This window comes from Trichoderma gamsii (genome assembly GCF_001481775.2).
Source record: "Trichoderma gamsii strain T6085 chromosome Unknown Scaffold_16.2, whole genome shotgun sequence".
NCBI lineage: Eukaryota > Fungi > Ascomycota > Sordariomycetes > Hypocreales > Hypocreaceae > Trichoderma > Trichoderma gamsii.
In genome coordinates, this window is record NW_020171353.1 from 591,311 (window position 1) to 616,719 (window position 25,409).

The following is a 25,409-nucleotide window of genomic DNA, read 5'->3' on the forward strand; positions in this document are numbered from 1 at the left end:
GGAGACACAATGTCGTCTGGGGCATTCAATATTGTACCACTGCCAGCCCCTCTCCAAGCTCCGGACATCACTGTGCAAGCGATACCCAAAACTTACACATTTTTTGGGCCGCAGCCCCAATACAGTAGAAACATTGCTATCCGTACTACAGTACAAGCCGGAAACGGGGAAGCAAAAGAGAAACTCAAAAGGGCAAGGAATTGAAGAAAAAGTAAAAAAAAGCTCCCTCTTGCTTATCCCAACATGTGGTCCGTCAAACCCAACTTGGCTTTAGCCTAGCGCTCCTAGTGCCGGCCAAAGCCTCGCCTAGCGCCAGGGGCTACGGGGACGCTCTCAGGCACGCTCAGCACCCGATGGAGTCTTGCAGAGGAGCTTGAGGGACCTCTATGGGGGGCTGCTTGGGGACTGGAGCGTTTTGGGGAGTCGCCCCCGCCAAGGCACAGCGCCAGGTGCGGCTGCACTGATTGGCCAATGCGCGCCAGGCACAGGCTTCCGGTTGGTCGAGCAGCGACTCCAGCCGCTCGAGGCCGCCGCGGTGGGCGAGCCCGGCCCGCCTGTGCCCAATCGCCGTCGACGGCGCCCACAAGCCTAGTCAAGGTGAAACGGCCTCTGCATATGCCCGTACGCGGCCCTGAATCCTGTTTGCGAAGGGGCTGAGGGCTTTTTTCCTTCTTTTTCCTTTGCTTTGCTTTTATTTCGTTGCTTGTTAACACGGTATGGAGCATGCTCTTTTGCGTTTGCATGTTTTAGCAGCAATTTTAAGTAATGGGCCAAGCATTTTGCTGGGAGCCATGTGGGCTCGGCTACACCAGCTGGAGCTTCAAGGTTCTGTTTCTTCTCGGATGCACACTGTATAAAACTGTGGTATGAGCATGCAGCAATAACCCTGATGCAGGACAGCAGCGGTCGTGCTCGTACGGATCGGTGCTGACGAGGCATTTAACCTTTTTCTCCTCGGACAAATTAGATTCGAGGAATAAGAATGAAGAAGAGAGACTCGATACTATATTTCTCATGTAGCTGCATGATAGATGATCTCAAAGTGGATTACGACTCTGCCTGTAAGACACATGGCATGAACCCATCCACACACATACAGCGAGATCGACAGAATACGAGTCTGTGTCGCTCATTACTTTTTTCATATTTTATTTCTAATCGCAGTCAAATCTTATGACCATCTTTGCCCAGATGCTGAGATCTTGATGGAGTCGTCGTCTTGGCAGCTATACCTTATAAACATGCCCAGTCTGGTCATTTAGCTTTATACGAGAAAACCATATGGAACCCTTGGAGAGCTGCCGCCGTCCTGGGAGCTCCCAAGCAAATCCGTTCATCCCATGTCCAAAGGAGGGTACACAATGCCAGGCTATCAGTTTCATGCTCACCAAACGAGAAGTGGCCGGGATTTGGAATGCAGGGCAAGACAATACTCGGAGGCGCGGCACCGATTCATGTGCCCCTATTAGAACAAAAAGCCGGATATGGGGACACGGAGTACTCCGTATACATAAAGGCATGGAATACCATTCTCCGCACACAATCTCATCGATTTGCCTGGCCCATTGTCCACCGGATTCCAAATGTCTCGCAGAGCACAAGTAAACCATTATTGTGAGGGCTGCTTCTTTTAAACGCTTTCCATCCGTGTCTTATCGTGTGTGGTAGCGCAGAGTTGCAGCTCTATCTCTGCAGCTATCCAACATGGAACTGACGTGGCTCCAATCCGGCAGCTTCACATGTCTGCCGTCCATTGCGCACATTCATTAGCTTTTCACGCCACTATATAACATGAAACAAGAGGGAAAAAAAGACTCGAGGCCCATCCGTCCGTCAAAAGGGCTTAGATCGATATGCAGCGCTTTAACTAACGGCACCGACACCGACGCCGACTTGACCCCTGTCTCTTCTTTGTTCAAAATTCTTTTTTTAAGCCGAGAGGCGTGCCAAACCCCCCACCCCTGGCCACGTTGGCTCGCTCGGTCGTGCCAACCGCTAGCTCATCCGAGATGCCAAGATGGCGGTGTCTTTTTTTGCCTCCTGCTTCTTGGCAGCCGCGCACGCAGAGAGTTGCAAGGATCAGGCAGCAAACGGCTTCTCGAACTTTCGAGTCCTGTGTGCCATATCTTTGGTTTTTTAAGGGCTTGAGCCACCGTGAAATGGTTGTTTCTAGTAAGACAGATTGTCTGGCATTCAGTTTCTCAAAGTAAGGGTTTGTTTAGAAAGTGTTCAGAGAACAATTCTCCAGCGCGTAGACGCTGGATTAGTAACATACGACAAAGCAGCGTTCAAGGGCTTGAAAAGGAGGCGTGCAGGCAATATCTAGAATTGAGTCTATCTACTAGGTACATGTAGTCCTAGAGGCCTTGGCTACAGTACGAGTACTGCATGCTTCATACAAGCTGAACCCGTTGGATCCAGGCACAAATACTCCGCAGGCAGGACAGAACTCCACGCGCTCCGTGCTTGGAGCCCAAATGGTAGCAGTCAACCGATGGCGCGATATGTCAAATTGCTTGCCCCTTTCCAGCCCTCTCGTTCTTATATTAGACCTGGAGGCTGGGCCTCTGACCAAGCCATCGCCAACATGATTTCCCCCATGCCTATTCAATGCCCTCGCTTTTTCAGCGGCAGGGGACAAGGATACCCGGCACATCAAACCCTGGGCCAATCATGGACGCCCCGGACATCCGCAGCTGCATGTGGTAGGCCTAAATTGCTACAGTATGAGCTCCGTTATATACGAACATTTTCAAACGGAGTATATACGCACATTCGGTCACCGGCGTCTATCTGGTCAACCAATGGGCCGATTGGCTCTCAGCGCTGGTGTGGAGCGGCTGGTCCTGCCATCGTTCCTGTAAATTGGCGATGCCACTTATCTGTCCATCTAATCGGACACTACTATTGAGCGTTTCAGTTGGGACTTCAATTTATAGACTCCCCGCAGCGCCTATATGATTATGTTTCCATCACCTGGAGTTTGGGTGATGTATCATAATATGAGTGCTATTCATAAATAGCCGCAACGTTCGGAGATTGCGAGCCAGCAGACGCTGGCCAAGTGAAAGGTATTCGTAAGAACCCTATATATTAATCCATCATGATGCTGGAGGCGTATTCCAACCTTGACAAACGCCACCATCGTATGTACATGCAGCTCGTTGTTGTATCCAGTTTATTAGCATCGTGCCCTTGAACGCGGGCCATCTCAATCAGGCCCACGTCCACATTCTTCTTTTCCTTATTCGTTGGACCAACCACTCTTGGAAGGTCTGCGCAGACGTTTCGCGCAGGGACGCATTTTAGTTTCCTATCTCTGTTCGTAGGCAGTTCACGCCAGCCCCTACGATCGGTTACTATTACCGACCTGTGGAATGCGGCTACTGTAAGCCGTAGAGGCAATGGCGCGTGTGAGCCCTGGGGGCGATCAAAGCTGTGCTCTCCAGGTTCTATTTCTGTTGAATTCTATATATATCTACATACTAGTGAGTATCTGTGCTCAGCAGGCGTTGGAATTTGGGAAAAGGGCATGGAAGTTTACAGATTGAAACCTTTTATGACAACTCACGATACAACCAAGAAGTATTTAACAGCGGTGTTCATGTCTTTCTTATTATTCTGGCTAGCTTCCGGTAACAGCACTGTTTGTTATAACACGCTTACGCGTACTCATTCATCTTGCTGCCTACTAGTAGCATAAATGATCCATGTCATCAAACTACTACCCGTCAACTCCTAGTTCTTGTGCCGAGTAGCCGGAAGCGCAAGAGAGCCTCAAGTAATCTCGTCGATCCTCATCGGGGTCAAATTGACCGAGCCAACGACTTTATGCTGCAATTACCTCGTCACCAGAAGCAAGAGAATCATAATGCTCAACTATAACGCCACGCCTTACACCTGTTCTATAGTATTCACTCATGGTGTTGCACCTCGATTCGCTCGATTCGCTCACCGAGCTTTCATGTATGCTTACCCTATAACCAATGGAAAATCGTGGGGTTCTACAGAGGTAGGCCGGTTGATTGAGCCGCTAGCACGGCAGCGATGCCTTCTGGAAGCTTAGTAGCTGCCTGGATTGTTCGTAGCTCATGAAATTATGGTAGTCAATGTTCGGCGAAGGATACGATTGAAAGTGATGCTGCGGCTTGCCCCTTCGGTTCCCAAATTGTCGCAAGCGCCCAAGGCATGCTACACCCCAGAAGTAAATTAGAGACAATTGCTAGCATTGTGGCAGAATCTAGATGGTGCAAGTTGTCTGCTAAGGCGGCCAGCTGACCAAAGCGAGGCTTCAGGCCTCTTGATGGCCTCATTAATGGTGGGATTGAGAGCGCCTTTAGCTGTATTTGCAAGGAGCACGAGGTGATGCATACAAGGTTGGTTGCGGAGGAAAGGTGCTCCGTTCCACGGCGCCTAAAAATATAGGCCCGTCGCATTCTATAGAGCAGTTAGTCAACAAATTCACTCCATATCGACTCCTTGACATTTTGCAGCATCCCACTGTCACGACTAGAATTGTTCAACTGCAGCTGCCCACCAATCACGCCCCGTTGCCATTGCCATATGCGCTCCGTAACGTGGGGCCGTCAAGAGTCACCCAGTGACCACACCCGAGCCTGCATACAGCCTGGTTTGAAGAGCGACACGCGCCCTTCCAGTATCGCCTGCCATGAGCTCTCATCCCTTTGAGGACGACATCATGTCGTTCCCTGATTCGTCCGACTTTGATTACACCGCCTATCTGCAGCCCGATGCGGGCTTTGTCGACGGCGTGCAGGGCTATTCGACCCTGTCGGAATCGTCAGGAGGGATTCACACGCCTCCGTATGCCAGCTCCAGGAGCCTGCCCAGTAATAGCAACCTCGAGCTGAGCCTTCGCCGGACGTCGATGCAGCAAAGACAGCGGCTGGAGAGGCGAGGCCATACCAAGAGCCGTAGGGGATGCTACAACTGCAAGAGGCGGCGCATCAAGGTATACATCGTCACATTCCTTAGGAGTCAAGTAGAGAGAGTAGGCAACTCATGTTGAACGCCCATCATAGTGTCAAGAAACACACCCGGCATGTGGCAACTGCGCCAAAACGGGATTGAATTGCGAGTACCCGGCTTCACCGCAGATTATACACCAGGTACGTTCTAACCAGTGTGAGAGCGAATGCTTCATCATTATACAGCCATCCTCTGGTCTTGAATCTAGCTGACATTGAGGTAGCCGCACAATCAGATACCACTATTTAGTCTGCAAGATATGCGATGCTTCCAGCACTTTCTGACCCAGTGCTACCCTCACCACCCATTGAAGCAAGAAGAGATTTGGACGCACGAGATTCCTAGCATAGCTCACAATGTACGTTGGATGTTCCCTTGACGTCGTGCTTGAAGGCCAGTACTTTTTAGCTGCGGGTTGATATAGCTGACATATTTTTGACAGCACGAATTTCTTATGCATGCGATCCTTGGGTATGCGGCCTCGGAGTTGATGGTCACAGACAGCAGCCTTGCACCGGTGGCCATGAATCACCGCATTAAAGCGATCAAGGCTATCAAGAAACGCTTAACAGACGCATCCAAGATGGAGACGACCTACGAGGAAGCCAACGCTCTGGTAGCTACCTGTTTCGCACTGACTTTCCAATCGGTCAGTCTTGAGGACGGATTAGCCGAATACATGACCTTCATTCGTGGGATCGTCATTGTGGGGATGCAAATGATGTTCAAGAGCATCAAGCCTCTTTTCAGCAATCTGTTTGAGTCAAACCAAGACGAGGTCATGGCGCCATACATGGAAGGACTGCCTTTAATTGAAAAGGGGTGGGCTGAGGCTGCCGTCGAGTCGATCACCAACCTGGGGCCGCTTTGCACGCGGCAAGTCGAGATTGAATACCACGAGCAGCTCATGAATGTTTCTTCTCAATTACTTACCAACTCCTTCGAAGGTAAGCTGAACTCTATATTTACTTTGGTTCTGGCCATCTCGCTAACATGTTGGTACTTCTTTGTTTCTTTTTGCTGCAGCATACAAGGCCAATTCAAGGCAATACGGATGGTGGATGCTGCTGCCCCATGATTCATTTCAAGAGCTCATCAACGCCAACAACCAGGTCGTCATTTTGCTGCACACACACTGGATAGCCCTGTCGCAAATCATGGCCTTCATCAATGACCAGGAATACGAAGTGCGAGAGAAGCATCCTGCTCGGCAGGAAAATTCCCGTATTGACCCAGGGTTCATCCGCTGGCTGAAGCATCTCAATGCACGTGTTGATTATGCGCATCAGATGTTCAATCAGTGGCCAAGGTGGGTAGACGAAAAGCTGGATAGCGACATTACGTTTTTTGGGAAGCGCCGGTAGATGTATATCTTGTTTGGATATGAAGCAATTGGATCACATGCGTCTTTTTTTCGATGTTACTCTGCGACATGTATCCCATAATTTGACTCAACGATATAGAGCAGTTACATGCAAGTAGTTAATTGGAAATACCACGATGGTAGATGATTTTATATATTCATCAAGAAGCACAGAGTACACAGGCTGAATACCCATAAATGCTCTCCGGGTATGGCATTTGAGGAGTAACTGTTACGAGGAATACGGCTGTTGGGCAGCCGTAGAATATTCAAAGGATCTGCAACTTACACCATGCCCGTGGCGTGGTATCGTCTTCGGCTGCATAATTAGTAGTACTTTAGTTGTGGAATGTTTTACCCCTCCCGAGCGAGATAACGGTCCCTACAGTCAAAATTGACGCATCTTCAGTGCAGCATTTTCGAAGCCCTGCCCACAGCCACGCAGGGTTTCCAATGTTCCTTCGAGACAAACTCTGGCGCCCAAAACAAAGAGCCGAGCAGTGCAATCAAGCTTGGAGCCATTCCCCACAAAGGATGCGCTAGAAGCCATTCTCCATTTTATATCCGCCCTTGTGATTGGCCCGTATTCATCGTATTCTGCATATCCGGTATGCGAAATGGAGAGCCCCGCTTATCTTGTGGCAGCTGAACCACGCAAAAGACCAGAAAAGAGGCGCTGCGATGGCTGTTGCGTGTCAGCACGCGGGAGGACATGTGCCCGATTCCTGCTAGGAGCTGGTGACTGGCGTTTTGACGACGGTGGCTGGGGGGCGAAGCTTGGAGTTGGGGAGCCGTATATCTCGCGTTGGGCGAATCTGGTTGTGGACTGCTGGCTTGGCGATGATGTCTAGTTGGACTATTGCTTTGCTGGGGGCGCGGCATTGAAAGTGTATATAGAGACGGTGGGTTGCACTTGGATGGGGGAGAGCAGCTGTATTTGCTCGATGCAAATTCTACTACATACTTATTTTTTCTACACGTGTTTTATTATTATACCAAATAGATTGTTCCGTGACTATTCTCATTCGACTTATACCAAGTGGCCTGCTGCCAGCATATACCCATACAATGTCGGCCACTCAAACAAGAGTGCTTCTGCACAACCGAAAGCTCTCTCAAACTTCAGCACTAACATCAACATTCTCCCTTCCTCCAGCATATGAACCCGGCGACTACATCGAGCTCGACAATCTTTCCACCACATCTTCACGCTCCAGCTCTTCTCCCCCTCAATACAACGACCTCCATCTCAGCGCCCAGGGCACATCTTCCTCTTCATCGTCATCCCGACCAACCTTTCACTGCACGAAAGCCTTTCAGATCGAAGCCCGAGGCCATCCCCTCTTAGCCTTTCCCCATTCGCCCCGACGGACTCCCATATCCATATACCACGTAGATCTCTCCACGGGCATCGCTAAAGACCTGGCCTACCAGTCTCTCCGTCCAATTCGCGGCTCCGGAAACAGCAATCTCATCCGTGCCGGCGACTCTGAAAACGACCCCATCTGCCGAACAACATATCGCTTTGGCCCGGGCAAGCCCCCAAAGCTGGAACTATGCGGCCTCATGGCCTATGAGGAGGAGTTTGAAGTTGTCAACAAGGGCTTGACTACGAGAGCGCAAGTATTCCGCACGCACCTCGGTACGTTTCAATGGCGTTACGCAGGGCGGGAGGAGAGAAAAGCGGCTGGGGCGGATAACTTGATGGTTCTTGACCGAATAGTCAAAGTGGCGCTTGAAGGCGGGAAGCAGGAGGAGAAGAGGATACCCGTGGCAAGACTGGTGAGGAATGCAGAGGTCAGGTCTAAGGAGACGAGAATCACGACGGCGGGGAATGGAGGTAGATTGATGATGAATTTGATGGAGTGGGAGGGGATAAAGGGAGATGCGGAGCAGATGGAGGTGTTGGTGGTGGCTAGCTGCTTGGTGATGCTGAAGAAGGAGGTTGATAGGAGGAGGATGCATCAGGCTATTGCTATGACATCGCCTTGTTATTTTGTTTAAAGTGTTCTCGAAAGCTTATGACGACGTTGTTTTCGGTGTAACAAGTGGTAATGTAAGAAATGTTCAGCGACTGATATTAACGTTATTCTATATTTATTTGGACCAGGTATCTATATATTGTCAAATTAATTCACATTGCCGTCTTCTCTGCTCTGTCTAATTCTAACAGCTCCCCTCGTAGAAGTGTTTCATCAGAAGCAATCATTTCCTCGACATCATTCTTCTTGCATCTCGCACAATACGTTATACAGCAGCCATCCTTTTCCCCAATAAAGGGGTCGTCTGTGCATGACTTCCCCCACAGCTCGACAACCAAGACCCATACTGTCAGGCTTAGTGTGATGGAAATGAGACTGAGGGACTGGAGTGAAGTCGCCAACGGTAGGAAGAACATGATGATGCAAACTGCAATACGATTTGCGAGCCTGACATTTTTATTCAATCGAAGCGTGGGTTGCTTCTTGTGTTCGTGTGAGAAGGATATGGCTGCCATGCAAAGAAGGGCAATGGCGAGACCATGGCAGTAGAAGAAGCGGACGCCTGAGTTGAAATGATCCTCGGCGCTGTCCCTGTAAGGTTCAGCAAGTTGATCCAAATCGGTGCCTGGGATGTCAGTCGCGAGGACCAGCCTCGATAGAGCTGATGTGGCGACAATGTAGCCCATCACAAAAGGTAGATGAGCAAATCCCCAAAGACCAGCTATTGCGTTGTTAGCTATTTAAGTACACAGACCCGAGCTTATATGAATAGGACTAACCAGAGATTGGAGAGCGTCGAATTGCATGTAGACTGATGTTGCGGCCGTCGATATCAAAGTAAACCCAGTTGAAAGTAAATGCTTGCATTAGACCCAGAATAGCCTTTCCCAAAAACGCATTGATATCGTAGCCACCCTGGTTTTGGAAGAGAATGGCGACAACGGAATATCCAAAAACCAGAGAGACAAAAGCATTCATTCTTTCGACCCTGTGCTCGATACTGATGGCAGGATAAAACTCAAACATGCGGTCGAACCGTGTTTTCCATTTGCTCTCTGGGGCATGATTTTGTTTGTATCGTAACAATGTAAAGAAACCTATGTGTCCATACAAGTCGAGAAACAGGGCTGGTATGATGAATCCCAAGCGACCGGGCATGTCGACATGAATGCTGGCGATCCACAGAGCGGTAGGGAGAATAATAGAGACTATCTGGGAAATCATGACACCTTTGATCATGGGAAGGAGATAAGCCGCTATACCGTAAAATATTGCAGTAAAGATCCGCGCAGCGAGATAGAATGACACAAGCTGTGCGTAGGTATTATGTGCTGGGTCATCAATAAAGATATTGGTCGTGTTGGTAGTAAAGCTAGTAATGAAGATTAGCCATCATGTTGCAGTGAACGGGTTCTGTTATACTCACCCAATGAGGCACGAGATGCAGAACAAAATCTCCAATCTAGTGACAACGTCGTCTGTCTCAAACCAACTCAGCGTGAGAGTAATGTCCGTCCATATCTTCCACGCCATTATGAATGTAATCACGAAGCGTAATAGTTCGTATGCAGTCGCTTCTTCCGCCATGTGCTCGCCATTGGAATGGATGATGCCCACTAGTAAGCATTGTTAGCTGCTCCATTTCATTCGAGTCGTTGAGCAAACAATATCGTACCGTAAACAAGATCGAGAAAGAGCTCGATGGCCATGACTTCCGTCTGCTCAGATGCTCTCCATAGCAGACCCTGATGAAACCATTGCCTAATCACAGGCCGCTTGAATAGCTTGGTTGTCTCCCCATGACGGTCGCCGTCTTGATTTCGCTGCTCGCCGACTTTCTCTGATATAGACGCGTGTGAAGAAGCGGTAGGAGGATCCTCGTCGCTGTATGTCCGTATAGCAGCATCGTAACCAAATTTACTAAAGTTACCATAGAGTCCCGATGCTTGGTTCTCCAGACGCTCTAGCTCTGCAGTCACCGAGGAAAGTTGCGACTGGATATCTTCCCATTCTTCAAAGGCAGGCCCATGTTGTTTCCGTAGCAATTGTCGGCGCTCTTCATGATGGTCTCGCGACTGGCGAAGATAATGACTGTGCTCTACAGAGCCGTGGACCACCACTTCGACTTGTATGTCGCCGTCCCTGGGATATTTGCGGCGAATGTCCTCGAGGTCCTCTGGCAGCGTTACGATTATCTTCTTGCCATCAGGGAGTATGATTTCCTGTGGCCGTCGTCTAGACGACATCTTTGAAACGAATATGAACTAATATTCTGGGATGGATAAAAAATAAGAGGGTTGCCACAAATCAATACAGAGAGGCCAAAGCCTCTTACGAGTGTGATTAAGGAGCTTTCATGATCGAGGACACGGAGAGCCCTAAGAAGCGGAAATATAGAGAGCAAACTGCCCGATATGGGGAATTGCATCTCTGCACCCTTGTCCTTTGCAGATAACTGGGTGTCTCAGCTTGCGGAGATTCTATTGGCATAATCAAGTTCTCCGCCTTGAATAGGCGGCGTTACCACTAGGAAGCATTTCAGAACTGCGCCTGGCATGTCTCAGCTCAGCAGAGCAGCTTGCTTACTTCATCGTCCGGGTTGTGCTAGATTTGTCGCGGCCATAATGAAAACCCTAGCACGGAGTTAAGTCGAATTTTCCAGATCAGATCAAACCCTGGGCTGCACGTACGGACTTGACCATAGACGGGCCAGTTTCAACGAGAATTGCGGCATGTCAGCAGCAGCGTACGAAACGGGCAATACATACTAGTAGTAGAGTCGGGTGTATCCGCTGAGTCAGCACTCAACAGCGCACGTGACTTTTTGAAACCTCAGGCGCGCTAGCGCATTGTCGAGCGCTCGATTCTAGCAAAGATTCAGTCGGGATCATTAACAACGCTTCTTTTCGCCGTTTAACCCATCCCTCCGCCAAGATGACTGCTGCGTGGAAAGCCGCCGGTTTGACGTACGTCGATTGATCCCCTGCCGTAGCGCACTCGCCTCCGCCGTCTCGATGACCCTCTCGACCGCTGCGCTGCGACTTTTTCCGGCCGACTCTGCGAGCCCTTCAGCTAACATGCTGTGATATAGCTACAACCGCTTCCTGGCCGTTTCGGCCCGCGCCATTCGACGAAGCCTCAAGGAGGACAAGCGAATTGTCGCTGAGCGCCGTGCTACTTCCGAGCTGCGATTTGCTACCTGGAAGGTATGTGAAATGGGCGCATAGACAACAAGCAGGAACCGGATTGTTAATACCTCAACAGAACGGCAAGGCCGGCGAGACCCGAGACCTTAACGCTGCGAACAATGCTGCCATTGCCGAGAACGCCTCTTCTTAAAACGGATGTGTGGAAAAGAACTAAGTGGATGAGATGGAGGGAGGAGTGATCGTACAATAGACGGTGGGAAACGAGATGAGAAGAGCCGTGCAAATGGGTTAGAACTCCATATTGCTGGCGTTGTAAATTAAATAAGTGCTGCAATACACCAATATATTATGGCAAATGAATCATTGTATCCGGGCTATGGGGCATTTTCTAAGGTAAAGCTTCTGCCGTAATGTTCCGTTGAAAGTATATGCGGTATGTGAGGGGTGTGACTGCTTAGCAAAATGTATATGGTGGGGAATGCGACTGAAGCCTCGTACCGTCTTATGCTGATGCCGCGGCCTGTTAAATCCAAGAGAAATTGACTTTTTTGACCTTAGCAACTAGATTCTGCGATTCGACTGCTTTCAATTACTTAAAATTCCTGTTGAAAAAATAAACTGCTGCGGAAGGTGCCATCGTTCAATCGCCTAGCACTGTCTTTAGGTCTGTGTCTCGGCCCGCGAAGAGTGACTTTAGTGGTTGTCAACAGCAGACCCATTTCAAGCCACGCGCGAGGGAGAATAAAGAACTCTTTACTGCTGCTTTCCATCTTTGATTCGAGACTAATCGCCCGCGCAATAATGCCAATACATTTCACCTGAGGCATCACCCATTTCTACAACATGGCGGACTTTGGAGTTGGGGTACCAGATGGTGCGGAAAAAAAATGATGGGCTGAGAACCATCAGAGTCTCTTGCCCCTCGCCCTCAAAACATTGGCTAACCCAGAGGCTGCGCAGAAATCGCGAGATTATCGCTGGGCCAGGGCTCTGCTCCTCCAGAGGCGCTGCCGCCCAATATCAAAAGCGATGGCATTATTGCCGGGGATATAACGACAAAGTTTTCACAAGCCGTCAAGAGTGAGCCGGCGCATCCTCGTGTTATCTGAGCTGCAGTGCACAGTAAGCTGATTTCAAACCACAGCTCTTGAGCCCGGATCAATCGTCAAGGATGGATTCTTTACGCTGTTTGACTCGGTCGCAGCTTTGGAGGTGCGTAGTCATGCTAAACTGCGCTTTGCAAGGATTCTTGTCTTCTCACATGATGATAGATCATGGATCCCAAGATGGATAGTGGATGCAGCCGCCCGGGGGCTGAAGTTGAGGAGACCTACGACGTTTCTAGATCACTGCTGCCAGAAGAGGTGCTGGGTATCATGGATCAGCTTTTATGCCATGAGGTTAGTTCAAAGGCCCGTACCGGCCGTGCCATGCCCCAAGTGCTCATGTTTTATTAGATGTCATGGCATCTAGGCTATCCTCTGTCTCAAACGTTATTTACCAGCTTCTACGTAGAGGCCCTATCCATGCCGGAACCTCGAAGTATTGAAGAGGCCACCTTCGTTCGCAACGGTACCCAGGATCCAAATGAACAGCTCATGCTACAGGTCCTCCGAGCATATTGTCTAGGTATGCTGAAAAGCTGTGGCTATGTGAATGAAAGGATCAAATCAGAGCACTACTACGAGGTTAGTCTTCCAAATCACGGCAACAATAATGACTCTTTGTTATTAAATTCAACCTTGAATTCAGGAAGAAGATTTTGTCACCACCACATATAATCGCACTCTCTTAGCAAGTCTACCAACAAGTGCGATACGTGACGTCTTGATAGAGGCCATTGCAGCCCTCAGGTCGCAACGAGATTCTATGCCTGACAATCTTGTTGAGGCTCTTTTGACCCGATTGGAGTTGAGACGCATATTCCTGGACGCCGTGGAATGCCCCAAGCATATGAAAGAGCCCAACTTGGCGAAAAAGCCTTGGAGAGAGGGCCTTGAGTTATTACCGAATCTCAACAAGACGCACACTCTGGCCGTGCCGGTTGACGAGGCTTTCAGCGCTACGCTTCAACGGCGATTAGCGAGTACCATGCCTCCACGACCCATTGTTCAACTGGAGTTTGACGTTGCTTTTGGTCACCTAAAGGGCTTGTTTGCAGATGGCCTCGAACTAATCGACGTCTTGAATTACACAGATTCTCAGAGCTTGCTTGTAAGTGTCACCGGCTTGAATAAAAAGTGATTACTGATGTTGACGAGGAGCCATAGACGTTTGTAACCTGCTTTCAAGCGAAGAAGCCACAGCCTATTGTCTATGTGCGAACATTACTGCAGACATTTCTCTTCGATGCTATGGAGGTCTTGGGAAGCATGAGTATTCGCCAACTTCTTGATGATGACTTTTCTATTCTCACAATGCCGGCGCATCAATACCTAGACAGAGCAAATGACGAGATTGAGGTTGTTCACGACCCACGATATGCCATGGCGCAGCAGATGGAGCTATTCAGGACCAGAGCAGCACAGCCATTCTTAGATATCCTCCGTACAGCATGCCAGAACCGCTGCCGCGTGAGGAGAACCCTTTGCCATCTTCTACGCGATTGGGAGAGCCTGCAGATGGACGCAGAGGAAATCGACCAGATCCTCCAAGTCAAGGTTGACGAGCGGCCAACCATGTACAGAACGCCAATGAGCGGCAGCGGCATGGAGTCTTATTCGCTGCCCTTGTCGTCATGGACATATCTATATAAGCTCCGCCAAATGGAGCAGATCATCCAGCTAGGCTTTGAGCTGGAGATTTACCAAACTGACGAACTCGCCGGCATGTACTGGTACCTCAATTACATCTCCAAATCTCGTCTTCACCACACCGAACGAATCAAATCATTCGTGATTAAGAGAGTTGAAGAGATACATGGACGACCAGCATATTCAAATCCCACCCTTGACTCGCAGCTTCAGCGGTCCTTAATGTACGCTCGCCTGTCATTGCTCGACGCCGCCGTAACCTGGGAGCTATCCGATTCACTGTCATGTCTATACACCGTCCTAAATCGCCTCAAGCTCATCAAAGTTCCGCCAAGGCCCTACAGTACCGACGAACTCCGATACGAGATCCGAATGAGGCCCTTTTCGCCAATTGGCCTCCCGGTCCTACCCACTTTTGAAGAATTCACAGCGGGTACGTTGCAGCCCGACACCGAAATCGATGAGCTATTTGAGTATGCAGAGCGCGCTGTGGAAGGTGCCAAACGAGGCTTCGAGGCTCTCAGCAAGATGTCGGCTGAGGAGTCTTTCTCAGTGGGCTCTCACGCTCGGTGGTCTGCGTCTGTCAAGAATGGCCTCAAGTCGTGCATTGCCACGAAGCTTGCCATTTCGGCGGTGCAAAAGGCGATTCAGACTTCGCCGAGCCTGGATAATCTGAAGATTAAGGTGGAAGTTCCGACTCCACAAAAGGCGTATCACGAGTGGTGGATTGTTCCAAAGGTGCTGCCTGTAGCATAAATGGGTGTAAACTGAAAGTAAGGATTTTAATAAGGAAGAGCTTAAAAAAACTAATTGAAGTCGTGTTTACTATTTTTTTCCATGTCCATCATCTGAAAAGGGAGAAAAAGGGGGAAAAAAAGAGACAACAGGTCTCGAGGTATCCAATCGTGATATGTACGTTCAACTCGTCAAACCCAAAACCTGTTGGAAAATAATTCCATCAAACCAGCTCTATACCTACCGATAGGGGATATTATCCACCCACGTCGATTCCACCTCACCTATACTAATTACACTAATAGTACAGCCTGACATTACGGCCCTCTATCTAATAGTTCTCCAATGAGCCCTCCTTGCATTGCGAACAGAAGTTGCCAAGAGACGTTTGACGCATTTGTTGCTCGCAAACAACCAATCTTGCGGTGTAAGTCACTTACGCCTTCTTGCGGCCCATCCTGAGTCGCACCATCTGCTCATAGAGAACGTCCTTGAAGGCAAAGAGGAAGGCCGCCGTCAGGACACTCTGGGTAACCTTGGGGCCAATGCCTGTATTGTATCTTGTTAGTCGATGTTTTCATTAATAATGCCTTCGGGCTGAAATTCCGGCTCACCTTTGTACAAGCCAGAGTACCCTTCATCCTTCACAACACGCCTCAGAGTCTGAGACATGCCTTCTTTCTTATCAGAGTGGGCAGCGACGTGCATCTGGCTCTTAACAGTGATATAAGGGTATGTCACCGATGTGGCAAACAGCTTGCCCAAGGCTCCCAGCACGAATGCCACGGTCGGAGTAATCTTCCTCTTCTTCTCCACCGTATTCTTCATCTGCTCAAAGAGCGTATATTGCAGGATGGGGTTGATGACTAGCACCAGCGCCGGGATGACGCCGGAGAACAAGGCCTGGGGGCCCTCGTTCTTCAAGAGGGCCATGAGCGTGCCAATCGTGCTGGGAGCCTTGCTGCGCTTGGCCACGGTGCCGGCCCCGGCCTCGACATCATCCGCGTTCTGGCGGCGCGTGGTGATGCGCGTGTTGACGACCCAGATGGGGTTTGTGATGATGACGGTCGCGGAGCCGGCGATGGCGCCCGCGATCATGGACTCAATGGTCGTGAGCTTCTTGCTGGCGCGGCCGGCGCGGGTGGCGGCCTTTTCGAAGAAGGCCCGGGTCCATTCGTACCAGTAGTAGTAGATGAAGTTGGTGACGCTGATGCCGAACAGCGCAGAGTTGATGCCCGCGTAGAGGCCCGAGACGCCCTCGCGCGCAATGATCTTTTGGACGGCTTCGACGAATTTGCTCTCGGCTTTTTTGGATTCGACCTGGGCTCTGGTGGAGAGGGTGATGAGAGGGTAGCTGGGGAGAATGGATGTTAGTCGAGGACGGTCGCGATATGCGATGCGCAAGGCGGGAAAAAGACCCAGAGGCCACGAAAACGCGATTAATAGCTGGATGCAGGAGCATCTTACGTCAGGATCATGGACAGAATGCCGCCGCCTGCTCCAGCAAGAGCGTGGGCGACATTGTCGTTTTGAGGAATCGGAGCTTTGGCAGCCATTGTATTCGAGTTCCGAGAGACCGAGGCGGAAAGTTATTCGGTGTGGGAGAAGAGCGGTACCCTCGCGATCAGTGATACGTTGTTATTTGAATACCAGCCAACGGCAAGGTGAACAAGAACAAAAGAAATTAGTTATAATAAACAGCCTTGGCCAAATCGCATGCGACTGTGCAAATGCCAGATGCTATAACGGCAGGCGAGGCAGAGGCTGTCTATATGTTTAACCGACTTAGACGGGGCCCCTGATGGATTCCAAGCCGAGGTACCCTTTGGGTATGTGGTGAAAGGGTCTCGGGCAGTTTTTGGCTGAGTAAAGGTGCTGGAGACTGGCTGCTGTCTCACGCTAGCGCGGCAAAGTGCGCTGGAATGAAGTCATGCCTTTTCCCGGGGAAGCCCGGCTAGCGTGGTGAAGCTTCGGGGCGTTGCATGTGACATTTGGCGGGGTGGTTTTGCGGACGGTGAGTTTTGACGAGGATGTTGAGCTGCAATGGTGAGTTTTATTTATGAGATAGTATCTAGCCTATATCCTGCCGTTGTTAAAAGCTGAAAAAGGGCGAATCTAGGGAAATCAGGAGCGGATTTTACTGAGCTTACTGCTGTTCTCCGTACTGCTATAGGAACTTGGACAAACAATACGTTCGAAGTAAGCAGTGACAATTACTGGTTGCGGCGCCGGAATAATGATACTGCGAACAGAGCAAAGAGAGTTTTGGAAAAGCTCAAACCAGCAAACCATCGGAACAAAATTCCGGCGCTAACCCGCTATTGGCAGTATTGGGAAGACCTCTCAATGTAGCTTTCCACGTCACGGTCGCTATCCAGTACCTCCTCACCTAGGTTGGATTCTAAGCTTCATTCACGCGGTGGCTGGCCCTGCGCTTAATCCCCTGCCAACACGGACCCAGATCTGGGAATGAAGCCTTTCTTTGCTGCAGATGCCTAAATACCATCCTTCAACCCTCGCTGGCACATCATCGCCGACCCCAACACGCCTAGCGTTGATGTTATGACCTCGCCTGACCCGCTGAATGAACCCACTATATCGTTTCCTAGCTTTGAGCCTCAGTCCGTGTCGCGACGCGTCACGCGCAGCCAGCGATCGCAAAATTTCACATCGCAAGCCGAGTCATCCAGAGAACAGATTATAGAGTTGGAAGCAGAAGAGTCTTCGTCGCCGTAGCGGTTACTGGCCACAGTCGAGACGGCGGGCCATCGAGCCAACAACATCATGGCCACGGCTCCGGGCGGCACGAGGAGGAAGCTGTTTCGGTCCCCGGTGCCTCAGTCGCCCACAGTGCGGCGCATTGGCGATAATACAATTACAACCTCAGTCCCGCTGAGGGAATCCGCCGACGATGAACTCACAACAGCGACGACGCCGGGGTGGAGACGGAGCCGCCCTCGATTATTAAATGGAACACCCATGCCGACTGCGGGGGTGAAGAGGAGGGCAGCATCACCGATTAGTCGAACCTCATCACGCCGCCAACGCACCGAGGAATTCACAGAAGGAAATGCTACGGAGCTACACTTTGAGGAGAAGGAGAATATCGAATCCAGCACACGAAAGCCCAGACGAGGGCGCCCGCCCAAGAACCCGGAGAATGTCCCATCCACCACACCAAAGGCGTCTCCAAGACGAGGGCGTCCGCCCAAGAATCCAGTTGTCGAACCATCCAGCGAGCTTGGAGCTACGAAAAGAGGGCGGAGAAGGCGAGCAATGGCGCCCGATGAATTGGTCGAAATAGCTGCGGAAGCGGAAGCAGCGGCGGAGAGGAGCTTTGCACAGAATAGCGGCCGGACAATTGAAGCAAGCAGAGCAAATTCCGTACAAGCTCACTCACGGCAGCAGGCCGATGGCGACGCGGTCTCCAATGCCGACGCGGCATCCGACGTATGGATGAGAACGATAGTCGATGAAACGACGCCTAGACCCACGGCACGACCTTCGGCGACACAGTCGCCTTCAAAGGGCAGATCAACAGGCGGTAGTGCGAGAAGGAGAAAGACCGATCATAGCTATCATGCTCCAGAAACTAGCGATCACTCTTCCGTGGATGACCACCCTAATGACTTTAGCTCCCAGTACGGCGATACCATTGCACGGGGCGAAGACTTTAGTATGATTTTCATGGATTCTATTCCATCATTCCGGGGGAACCTCAGCGCCAACGGCACCTTCATTTCCACTTTAGACGAAGACGATGAGGTTGGCGAGGAGACACATCTTATCATTAACAACACTCTAGCGTCCCTCAGGCGAGAAGTTGCGCAGAGCAGCGACCCAGTAGAGGATGCCACGGAAACAATCGCGATCCCCGACATTCCCGAGACTGAAGAACCAGCAGAAGAGGTATTCGTTCCAATTATACGCGATGCTGCCAGAAGTGTGCGCCTAAGCTTGAGTCCGTGGTGGTCCCGGAAACCTAAGAAGATGGGACAATCACCGCTTAAACACCAGGCCTTAATGAGATCGGCCGCAAAACGATCGGGGAGAATATTCAGCGTAGAGCACACGGAAGAGCCGACACCGACTAAGGCTGGGAAACAGACGGTGTCCACGTACTCTCGCGAACAGCATCCGAGTAGCGATTCCTTCTCCGAGATTCCTCAGACTTACCTCGATGCTCCGACTCCTAAGCCGATCAATTTTTCTGCCCCTCAAGCTGACCGAGAGGTTGATTTGATGAAATTTGGGCTGGGGGGAGGGGATGAGGAGCAGGCCGAGCTGGAACATGCTCAAGATATTGACGAACCCCATGAAGAATCCCATGAAGAAACCCCTGAAGAACCCCTTGAAGAACCCCAAGAAGTACTTCAAGAGGAGCCTCAAGGAGAACAGGAGGAGGACCTGGAAGAAGAGCTGGAAGAAGAGCTGGAAGAGGAGCTGGAAGAGGAACCGGCAGAAGAAATAGAGGAAGAATTGGAGGAAGAACCATTAGAGGAGCAGGATGAAGGGCCACCGGAAGAAAATGCCACTAGAGGCAGCGTGCTGGGTGGTATGATAGGATATCTTAGAAGAAGACTATCAACCTTTGAGATGAGCTCCCCCGTGCGTCATGTCATCGAACAGGAGCATATAATCGAGGAAGAGGGCGAAGAGGAAGGCGAAGAGGAAGGCGAAGAGGAAGGGGGAGAGGAAGGAGGAGAACAGGAACAGGAAGACAACCCATACGACGAGCACGACGAGCATGACGAGCACGAGACATACGAAGAGCAAGAGGATCAGGATGAACAACAGCACGAACAACATTACGAAGAGCAGCACGAAGACCAGTACGAAGAGCCTGGGCATGAAGAGGACTTTGAGCAAGAGCAGAGGCTCGATTCTGACCTGCCAGAGTTAGAGGGAGAAGGAAATTCTGAAGTAGGAGAACACGAAAACGAGGAGCCGGAAATAGTCGAAGAGTACGAGGAACAAGCAGAACTGGAGGACCTTGAAGAGCACCACAAGGACCTCGAGGCCCATTCGCCAGAAGAGGAGATGGGAGAATACGTCGAGCAAGAAGAGAATATGGAAGAATACCCAGCGCATGAGGAGCACGAAGACCAACAGCATGATGACCACGAACTTGAATTCAATGAAGATGACGAATATCAAGAGAAAAATCCCACGAAATTTCAGATCGACGAGTTTTCGGCCCGTATGAGAGCAGGCAATTATACATACGAGCAGCCAGCTCACGATGACATTCATGTTGACGAAGAAATGCGTTCTGCTTCTCCAGAGCAACCACCTGAACAGCTAGAGCCTACACCAGAGCGGGAAGAGCAGCCAGCAAAGGTTACGCCGCTCCATCAGATGTCGTCGCCGCTCCAGGAGCCTCAATCTCTACCGCACGAACCGGTACCGGAAAAGGTAGTACGATCTAACTTTTCTTCAATTATGCGAGCTGGCCGAGTTTTACAGAGCGTTACTTCAGACCCTCCCTCCCCAAGAGTCCGAGAGATGTCCCTAGGAAGTCCATTCAGAAGTTCTGCAAATAAAGAGCCGTCATACGCCTCTAAAGAAGACAGGCACCAACTTCTAAACAAAAGTCCGCCACAGCCGATGAATTTTGGCAGCAGCCAGGTGACTGTTGTCAAGGCTCCTTTGACACATGAGTCTACTGCTGAGACTCAGGCTTTCAGTATGAACGCAGGTGGGGCGGACACTGCCTACGGCCACGGTACAAGAGATTTTGCGCATAAGAAACGACTGTTATCAAGAGAGTCGATAGCAAATTCTTTGGGCAATACCCCGTCGAGCAATGGTGCCGCTCACTGGGCGGAAAACGAGGGCCCATCAAGTCCCAGTGAGAGGAGAGAGAAGTCGTTATTACAAGCAGCGCGTTCATCCGTTATGAGACCTACCAAACCCATTGTTCAGCTTGACGGTGCAGGAGATGAGCTGGATATGGCCGAGGAAGAGCAGATTGAAGACGCACCAGTGGAAGAGGAGCAAGTGGAAGAAGAAATGGAAGAAGAAATGGAAGAAGAAATGGAGGAGGAGCATATGGATGAACGAGAATTGAACGAAGAGCACGTGGGGGAAGAAGAAATTGAAGAGTGGCATCAGGACAAAGAAGTGGAAGAGGAGCACGTGGACGAACAAGAAGTAGACGAAGAGCGAGTGGAGGAAGAAGAAGTGGAAGAGGAGCTCCCGGACAAAGAAATGGAAAGGCAACAGAATGAAATTGTACAGCCTGAAGGAGAACAGAAGGAAGAGGAGGACGAGGACGAGGAGGAGGAGGACGACGACGACATCGATATTTGGGAGTACGCAGCTCAGCGGGAGGTTCCACCTCGTCCAGAACTACCTTATGAAACGCTGCAGTCCACGACAGTGCCTTCGACACAAGCTCAAAACCCGGTGCCAGTTCCTTCAACAGCTTGGAGAGATACACGACAAGCGACCACCAAATTTCCTACTGATGCGTCAAAGACAGCTCAATTAAAACGGACAATCAATCGGCAGTCTAACAGGGATATTAGAGACGAAGAGCCTTCTCTAATCTTACGGAGCCGCCGACAAGACAAGGAGCCAGAACCTGCAACTAAACCCAAGCGATTCGACCTGTCATCCTTTTTCTCCTCACCAGCCGCCATCACAGGAATATTGGCTGAGAAATTCAGGTCGCCCAAATCCAAAGGTCTTGTGAAGCCAGCTGCTCAACAAATGGAGTCTACCAAGCCTAGACAGGAGCCTCCAGCGATGCCCACTGTGTCATTGTTTCCGAGAGCTCCTCCGAATGATAATATCCAGCCAGATCTTCGTCGTGCAGATCCTGTATCTTCGCCAATGCAATCTGACCCAATAGAGGATGATGACCGAACGAACGAACGCTCATCATCTCCAGGCTCTCCTGAAAGATCTCATCTTACTACCATTTCTCAGAAGCAGAATTTTATGCCGCGGCCAAGGCAGGCCAGTAACCCACTCTTCCAGCACTCTTTGTCGCGTCCCACGGCGACACCACCGAGAACGCAGTTGACTCATCACGATATTCAGAAGTGGCAGCAAGAAACGTCAAATGCCAGTGAAGATTCCTCAAACTCTCAATTTTTACTGAGGCCACTGCCACCAAAACATGCCTCACCAAAGAAATCAAGTCTAAGATCTCCTCTTAAGCCACATACACCAGGGCGAGTTGTTGAGTTCACTAGCAACGTGCTATCACCTGCAGAGCAAGCTCGTCTTCGCGAGCTCCGCAACCGAGCAAACGAAGAAATACCAGAGGAGGACATCAACGTCGTAGATCCGCGGGCAGGCAAGGGAAGCATGGCCAGTAGGCAACAGCAAAAACAGCCGCCAAATACCATTCCATCAAGGCTTATTAGGCCTGCGGGCGTAACAAAGAAACGACCGACAAAGAAGCGGCGGAGACGGGAACCGCCCTCTGAGACGGTCTGGACCCGTCAGCATTGGCTATTCCTCGACACACTCCTACAAATGCGACGAAAGAGCCCATATAGCGAAAAATACGCTCCTGTTTCTCAAAAGTACCTCGGAAAAACGATTACTAGCATGGGCGAATCCATGGTACTAGAGAAATGGCACCTCGAATGTATTGACGCCTTTAAATCCCAGATTGGTGGCTGGGATGAAGGCGAACTCGCTAAAAGATTATTTGCACTTATTCTCGGAGAGGCGAAACGCCGTCGAAGCTCTGTCAATCGGTCCCCCGGAGTTATCTTCCACTGAATGAAACTGGGACGGAAGAGCCTATTGACTTTTTTTTTTTTGCTTTATTGCTATTGTCAGGATTGCTTATTTACGACTACACATTGGCACAAGGCCAGACTTTTCTTGTCTTGTCTTTTCTATTCTTCTTCTTCTTCTTTTTTGTGTTAAAATTTTGACATGGCATTTCACCGGTGTTGGAAAACAAGGATTAGGAATGAAAAGAGAATTATGTATATGCATGCGTGGCGTTGGAAACAGGATGGTTGTTTTTTCCTTGATTTATTCTCTGGTTCGGTCGGCTCCGGTTTTGGCTTGGTTTGCTTTTTCTCCCATCACGTTGTCTTTAAAGGGAAAAGATACCACTCAAGCGGCTCTGGTTGTTTGTTTCTCACGCAAACATGTATTGGGAGAGCAGGATTCTCTTCTGTTTTTAGGGGGCTGTACTTGGATGTACCACCAGTGTTACTTTTACCTACGGATATCTAGAATACTTCTTTCTGTATTGCCTCATCTCTACGGAATGAGTTACGGCACGATGAATGAGTAGAGAACAAAAACACTTGACAACTACTAGCCTTTTGTCTGAGTTCCCTTCATCATAAGCGGTTTATAGGTAAGATGGGTTATTTCAGTAGGAACGGACGGGTCTTTTCGATAAACCAACGCCTAATCTACCTGATTTGACTGACACATTACAATACGAGACCCGTTTGTCTAGGTAGCCATCATTCCCTCCTCCATTGCCATGGTACTCTTCTTTCTTCTTCTCCAACTTTACTCAAGCATAGAAGCCTGGTTAGTGTACAACACATCCACCACATTGCTCAGCTTCTCAATCGTTGCTAGAGCAGCGTCATACGATTCGTCCCTCTGCGTCTCGTCGTAAATGATAAGGCAGCCAGCACCTTGATCCAAAACACCAATAATGACCTTGTCGAGGATCATCTGTGACAGCTTCCTCTCAACCTGCTGGGTGTCCAGGCCCACCATCTTGGCAATGTGGTCAATCTCGACTCGTGAGAAGGGCTCAATGACCTTGATAAGGTTCTGTTCCAGCATGGCGTCGTAGAGCCGGCGGAGGTGGTTGCGGATAAAGGTATCGCTGCCGAGCTCGTAGCGGTAGGCTGACAGGGCACGCTCGTATTCTTCCAGGGATCGGTTTGCGTGGGCGCGGGCAATGGCCTTCATGGCCTCGAGGTTCTTGCCGGCGTACTTGACGGCCTGTTTGGATGCCATGAGCTGGTTGACGTCCTCAACGAGGTTCAGCATGATCTTGCAGAGGAGCATGTATTGCAGCGCAGCTTGGGCTTTGCCAGACTCTTCCTGGGTGTGATATCCGTCCAGTGCCTCAATGAAGTAGGAGAATGCCGTGTTGAAGTCCTTATCTTCAGCATGGAGCATTCCACTCTGCATGTCGAGGTTGGCCTGCAGCAGCGGCGGGGTATAAACGCTGGCAGCGCTCGTTCTCGCACTTGTTAAGGCGGCACGGGCCTTGGGAATGTTGCCCAGGGCGTGGTAAACTCGAGATTCGAGGAGCTGTACTTCGACGAGGCGGAGCTTGTCATCGAGGCGCTTGAGCTCGCGGAGGAGGCCGTTGATGAGTGTAAGAGCGTCGTAGTAGGTTTGCTTGGACATGTAGAGGGTGACGAGGCGGACTTCGAGGTCCTGGCGCTGGAAGGCACGGCGCTCGGCGGTGGCCCATTCTATGCAGTCTTTTGTGACGGCAATTTCGACGTCGGTGCTGTTGGGGATGTCTTTGAAGAAGTCCAGAAGCTGACGAACTAAATAATAACATCACACATCAGTCACACTGGGGTCTCAAGCTATAACTCTTCAGTTCTGTAGCATAAAATGACATACCCAGTTTGGAGGACTTGGCCTTGGCAAAGGATGAGAATACTGTCCGACTTTCCCGCACCAGGTTTACAAGCTCCTGAGTCTTCCTGTCGGAGAGGTTAGCTCACTTCAGCCCTCATAAAGGCACAATGGAGTGCAATAGTCGCCGCTGCTACTGACTTCTCATCCCGGTAGAGTTCGCCCAAGCTCAGCAACGCAGTCTCGTACTCGCGCGTAGCGGCGTCTGAGGTGGCCGCGGGTGCCTTTGATATGATTTCTCTAAACGCAGCCTCCGCCTTTCTAGGATCCTTCTTCGCCAGCTCTGCCGCAGCCTGCTTCTGGTCCGCCTTGACCAGCTCTGGGGATTCTTTGACCAGGGTGGCCATGGTGGGAGATGGATCTGGAATCGAGAGAGAGCTTCGGGAGGGGTTTGCGAGAGGCGGAGGGTTGTTTAGATGGTCGAATCGATACGGCTTTCTATGTCTCTGCTGCTAGAAAGACGGAAAACGCTCGTCTGATGCTCGAATGGGCGGTTGATGGAGTTGTGGAAGTGGAAGTTGAAGCTGATGCACAGTCTCGATCCGAGCTTCGCTTGTCCCTCCAGGTAGACACAGCGCGACGTAGCCCGCAGTCAAGGCTGCAAAGTAGGTATAGTGTACTTAGTCAGAGGCCATCGAAACCATGCCGTAAACAGTAGCGGCTACCTCTGCCCACTTTTTGCGGCATGGAAGCTGCTGGGCACAAGCTGGGAAATGCGGACCGTCAAATGATCCGCCCCGGCTGTTTGCTGGGTGGGCTGAACCGAACCGGTGCAGGCCGGAGGGGCGGGCCAGTCATGCAGCGCAATGGAATTTTTATAGCGGGCTCCCCTCATATAGAA

The 25,409-nt window shown here is 50.5% G+C and overlaps 8 protein-coding genes across 8 annotated transcripts; 5 read left to right on the forward strand and 3 right to left on the reverse strand.

The window, feature by feature from the left end:
• Positions 1–4,669: 4,669 nt before the first annotated feature.
• Positions 4,670–6,353, forward strand: TGAM01_v205348 (hypothetical protein; the record flags this gene model as incomplete). The annotated part of the gene is made up of 5 exons (XM_024549623.1): positions 4,670–4,972; positions 5,043–5,129; positions 5,213–5,347; positions 5,432–5,936; positions 6,016–6,353. 5 exons carry the CDS (start codon positions 4,670–4,672, stop codon positions 6,351–6,353), a joined length of 1,368 nt encoding a protein of 455 aa, XP_024405656.1.
• A 1,067-nt stretch (positions 6,354–7,420) lies between these two features.
• TGAM01_v205350 (hypothetical protein) lies at positions 7,421–8,356 on the forward strand (the record flags this gene model as incomplete). Its single annotated transcript, XM_018807780.1, has 1 exon — positions 7,421–8,356. One exon carries the CDS (start codon positions 7,421–7,423, stop codon positions 8,354–8,356), a length of 936 nt encoding a protein of 311 aa, XP_018658968.1.
• Positions 8,357–8,486: 130 nt separating this feature from the next.
• On the reverse strand, positions 8,487–10,580 carry TGAM01_v205349 (hypothetical protein; the record flags this gene model as incomplete). The annotated part of the gene is made up of 4 exons (XM_018807781.1): positions 8,487–9,055; positions 9,114–9,706; positions 9,761–9,950; positions 10,010–10,580. 4 exons carry the CDS (start codon positions 10,578–10,580, stop codon positions 8,487–8,489), a joined length of 1,923 nt encoding a protein of 640 aa, XP_018658969.1.
• A 688-nt stretch (positions 10,581–11,268) lies between these two features.
• On the forward strand, positions 11,269–11,673 carry TGAM01_v205351 (hypothetical protein; the record flags this gene model as incomplete). Its single annotated transcript, XM_018807782.1, has 3 exons — positions 11,269–11,300; positions 11,426–11,540; positions 11,599–11,673. 3 exons carry the CDS (start codon positions 11,269–11,271, stop codon positions 11,671–11,673), a joined length of 222 nt encoding a protein of 73 aa, XP_018658970.1.
• A 653-nt stretch (positions 11,674–12,326) lies between these two features.
• Positions 12,327–14,992, forward strand: TGAM01_v205352 (hypothetical protein; the record flags this gene model as incomplete). The annotated part of the gene is made up of 7 exons (XM_024549624.1): positions 12,327–12,357; positions 12,444–12,563; positions 12,628–12,695; positions 12,755–12,883; positions 12,941–13,171; positions 13,236–13,697; positions 13,754–14,992. The coding sequence occupies 7 exons, from the start codon at positions 12,327–12,329 to the stop codon at positions 14,990–14,992; spliced, it is 2,280 nt and encodes a 759-aa protein (XP_024405657.1).
• A 415-nt stretch (positions 14,993–15,407) lies between these two features.
• On the reverse strand, positions 15,408–16,527 carry TGAM01_v205353 (peroxisomal membrane protein PMP47A; the record flags this gene model as incomplete). Its single annotated transcript, XM_018807784.1, has 3 exons — positions 15,408–15,520; positions 15,586–16,325; positions 16,439–16,527. The coding sequence occupies 3 exons, from the start codon at positions 16,525–16,527 to the stop codon at positions 15,408–15,410; spliced, it is 942 nt and encodes a 313-aa protein (XP_018658972.1).
• Positions 16,528–17,755: 1,228 nt separating this feature from the next.
• Positions 17,756–22,711, forward strand: TGAM01_v205355 (hypothetical protein; the record flags this gene model as incomplete). The annotated part of the gene is made up of 1 exon (XM_018807785.1): positions 17,756–22,711. One exon carries the CDS (start codon positions 17,756–17,758, stop codon positions 22,709–22,711), a length of 4,956 nt encoding a protein of 1,651 aa, XP_018658973.1.
• A 756-nt stretch (positions 22,712–23,467) lies between these two features.
• Positions 23,468–24,915, reverse strand: TGAM01_v205354 (26S proteasome non-ATPase regulatory subunit 11; the record flags this gene model as incomplete). Its single annotated transcript, XM_018807786.1, has 3 exons — positions 23,468–24,474; positions 24,554–24,636; positions 24,710–24,915. 3 exons carry the CDS (start codon positions 24,913–24,915, stop codon positions 23,468–23,470), a joined length of 1,296 nt encoding a protein of 431 aa, XP_018658974.1.
• Positions 24,916–25,409: the final 494 nt, after the last annotated feature.